The 1,399-nt window shown below is 32.0% G+C and overlaps 1 protein-coding gene across 2 annotated transcripts in view; it reads left to right on the top strand.

Annotated features, from left to right (window-relative positions):
• The first annotated feature begins 636 nt into the window (after positions 1 to 636).
• LOC106327200 (TBC1 domain family member 15-like) overlaps positions 637 to 1,399 on the top strand; it is a 6,965-nt gene continuing 6,202 nt past the window's right edge. The window contains exon 1 of one of the 2 annotated variants that reach the window (XR_001267406.1): positions 637 to 1,051. Coding sequence is in view for 1 of the 2 variants with exons in the window: in XM_013765282.1 (XP_013620736.1) it covers positions 962 to 1,051 (90 nt within the window). In the remaining variant the exon portion in view is untranslated. The remainder of the gene's footprint in view (positions 1,052 to 1,399) is intronic. The other variant, XM_013765282.1, reaches the window with a different exon arrangement.

The raw sequence follows: 1,399 nt of genomic DNA on the forward strand, positions 1-1,399 counted from the left end.
TTTTTAGCCAAAAATTGTTAGTAAAACACACAATTTGCATTAGAAAATATCTTTAAAAGAAATAATGGATTGAGTGTTTCCTTTAGCGAACAAGGCTATTCTTTAGAAATTATTGTCAAATTCACCTTTTATGTTGTGCTTTTCAATAGAGGAAGTTCTAAATGTTGATTTTGTATTCTCCAACTTTTCATTAATGAAATTTGTTTTGCTTGCCATAAAAAAAAAGTTAAACCGAACCAAACTAAGACATGAATAATTCTTCTAAACCAAGATATTGGAACTGAATCAGTATCAAAATATTTATTTGAACTACCCAAATTATTGTGTGAAATTAAGGAAATCAAACCAAACCATAATCAAACTGAATTCGAATTTTTATAAATTTCATAATTTTATCATCAACGTCCATGTGTGTAACCCGTAACGTGGGACCTGTTTTTTTCAAAAAAAAAAAATTGTTTGGTTTATTTTTTTTCCGACTAAATTGATTGGTTTATTATTTATTATTCTTAAGAAGGAAAAAAAATCAATATTGGTGTAAACCAAACCGACTCAAATACCGAAATCAAATTTGGACCGGGTAAAACATTGTACCGTCAACAAGCGCAACGATTCTCTGTTTCCTAAAAACGGAAAAGAAGAAAAATCTAAAGGAGGAGGGAGGAGGATGGATCAACGAAACGATTCACCAGTCAAAAAAAAAAAAATATCAATTGCATCTCCAGAGACCACTCAATTGAAAGGAGAAAGATGATTTGGTAGTACATTGAGCAATCCCAAAAAGAAAAGTTTGATCCTCCAAAACTGGACCCCTCTTAAAAGATCTCAAACTCCAAAGCAGTAGGACAATTGATCTTTTTGAGAGGGTTCCAGTTTCTTTATTCTTCTTCAATCTTGTTTCCTGGGTTTGTTTGTTTTTTGTTTTTTCCCGGGAAAGTTTTCATATTTATTTTTATTATAAATGTGGGGAGCGGCGGCAGAACCAGCAGATTCTTATTACCAGATTCGCCCTGAGTGCACCGATGTCCCCAATACCAGATTCAAGATCAAAGTATCTTCCTTTCCCCCCTTTTTCTCTTGTATCATTCTGAGATTGACCATTCTATCTTGTGTTGTTTGGATTCTTCTTGAACGTTTAAGCTGAATGTGTATCATTGTTTGAAAGTCTTTTATCATTAGTAGCTATTTATCATGAAGAGAACATTAGTAGTTATGAATGCAAATGCCCCCATGTTGATGTCTTTTTCTGATTGTGTGATTAAATGCTGAGGATTATTGATTCTTACTGCTCTTTTAACTAAGTTTATTATAATCTCATGATTGTGTTTACAGGAAAAGCAGAATTTATCATTATTTGATTTGTAAGATTTTTATGTGTTGTTAATTGTCTTGAGATATG

The sequence above is a fragment of the Brassica oleracea genome, chromosome C2, assembly GCF_000695525.1.
Source record: "Brassica oleracea var. oleracea cultivar TO1000 chromosome C2, BOL, whole genome shotgun sequence".
Lineage (NCBI taxonomy): Eukaryota > Viridiplantae > Streptophyta > Magnoliopsida > Brassicales > Brassicaceae > Brassica > Brassica oleracea.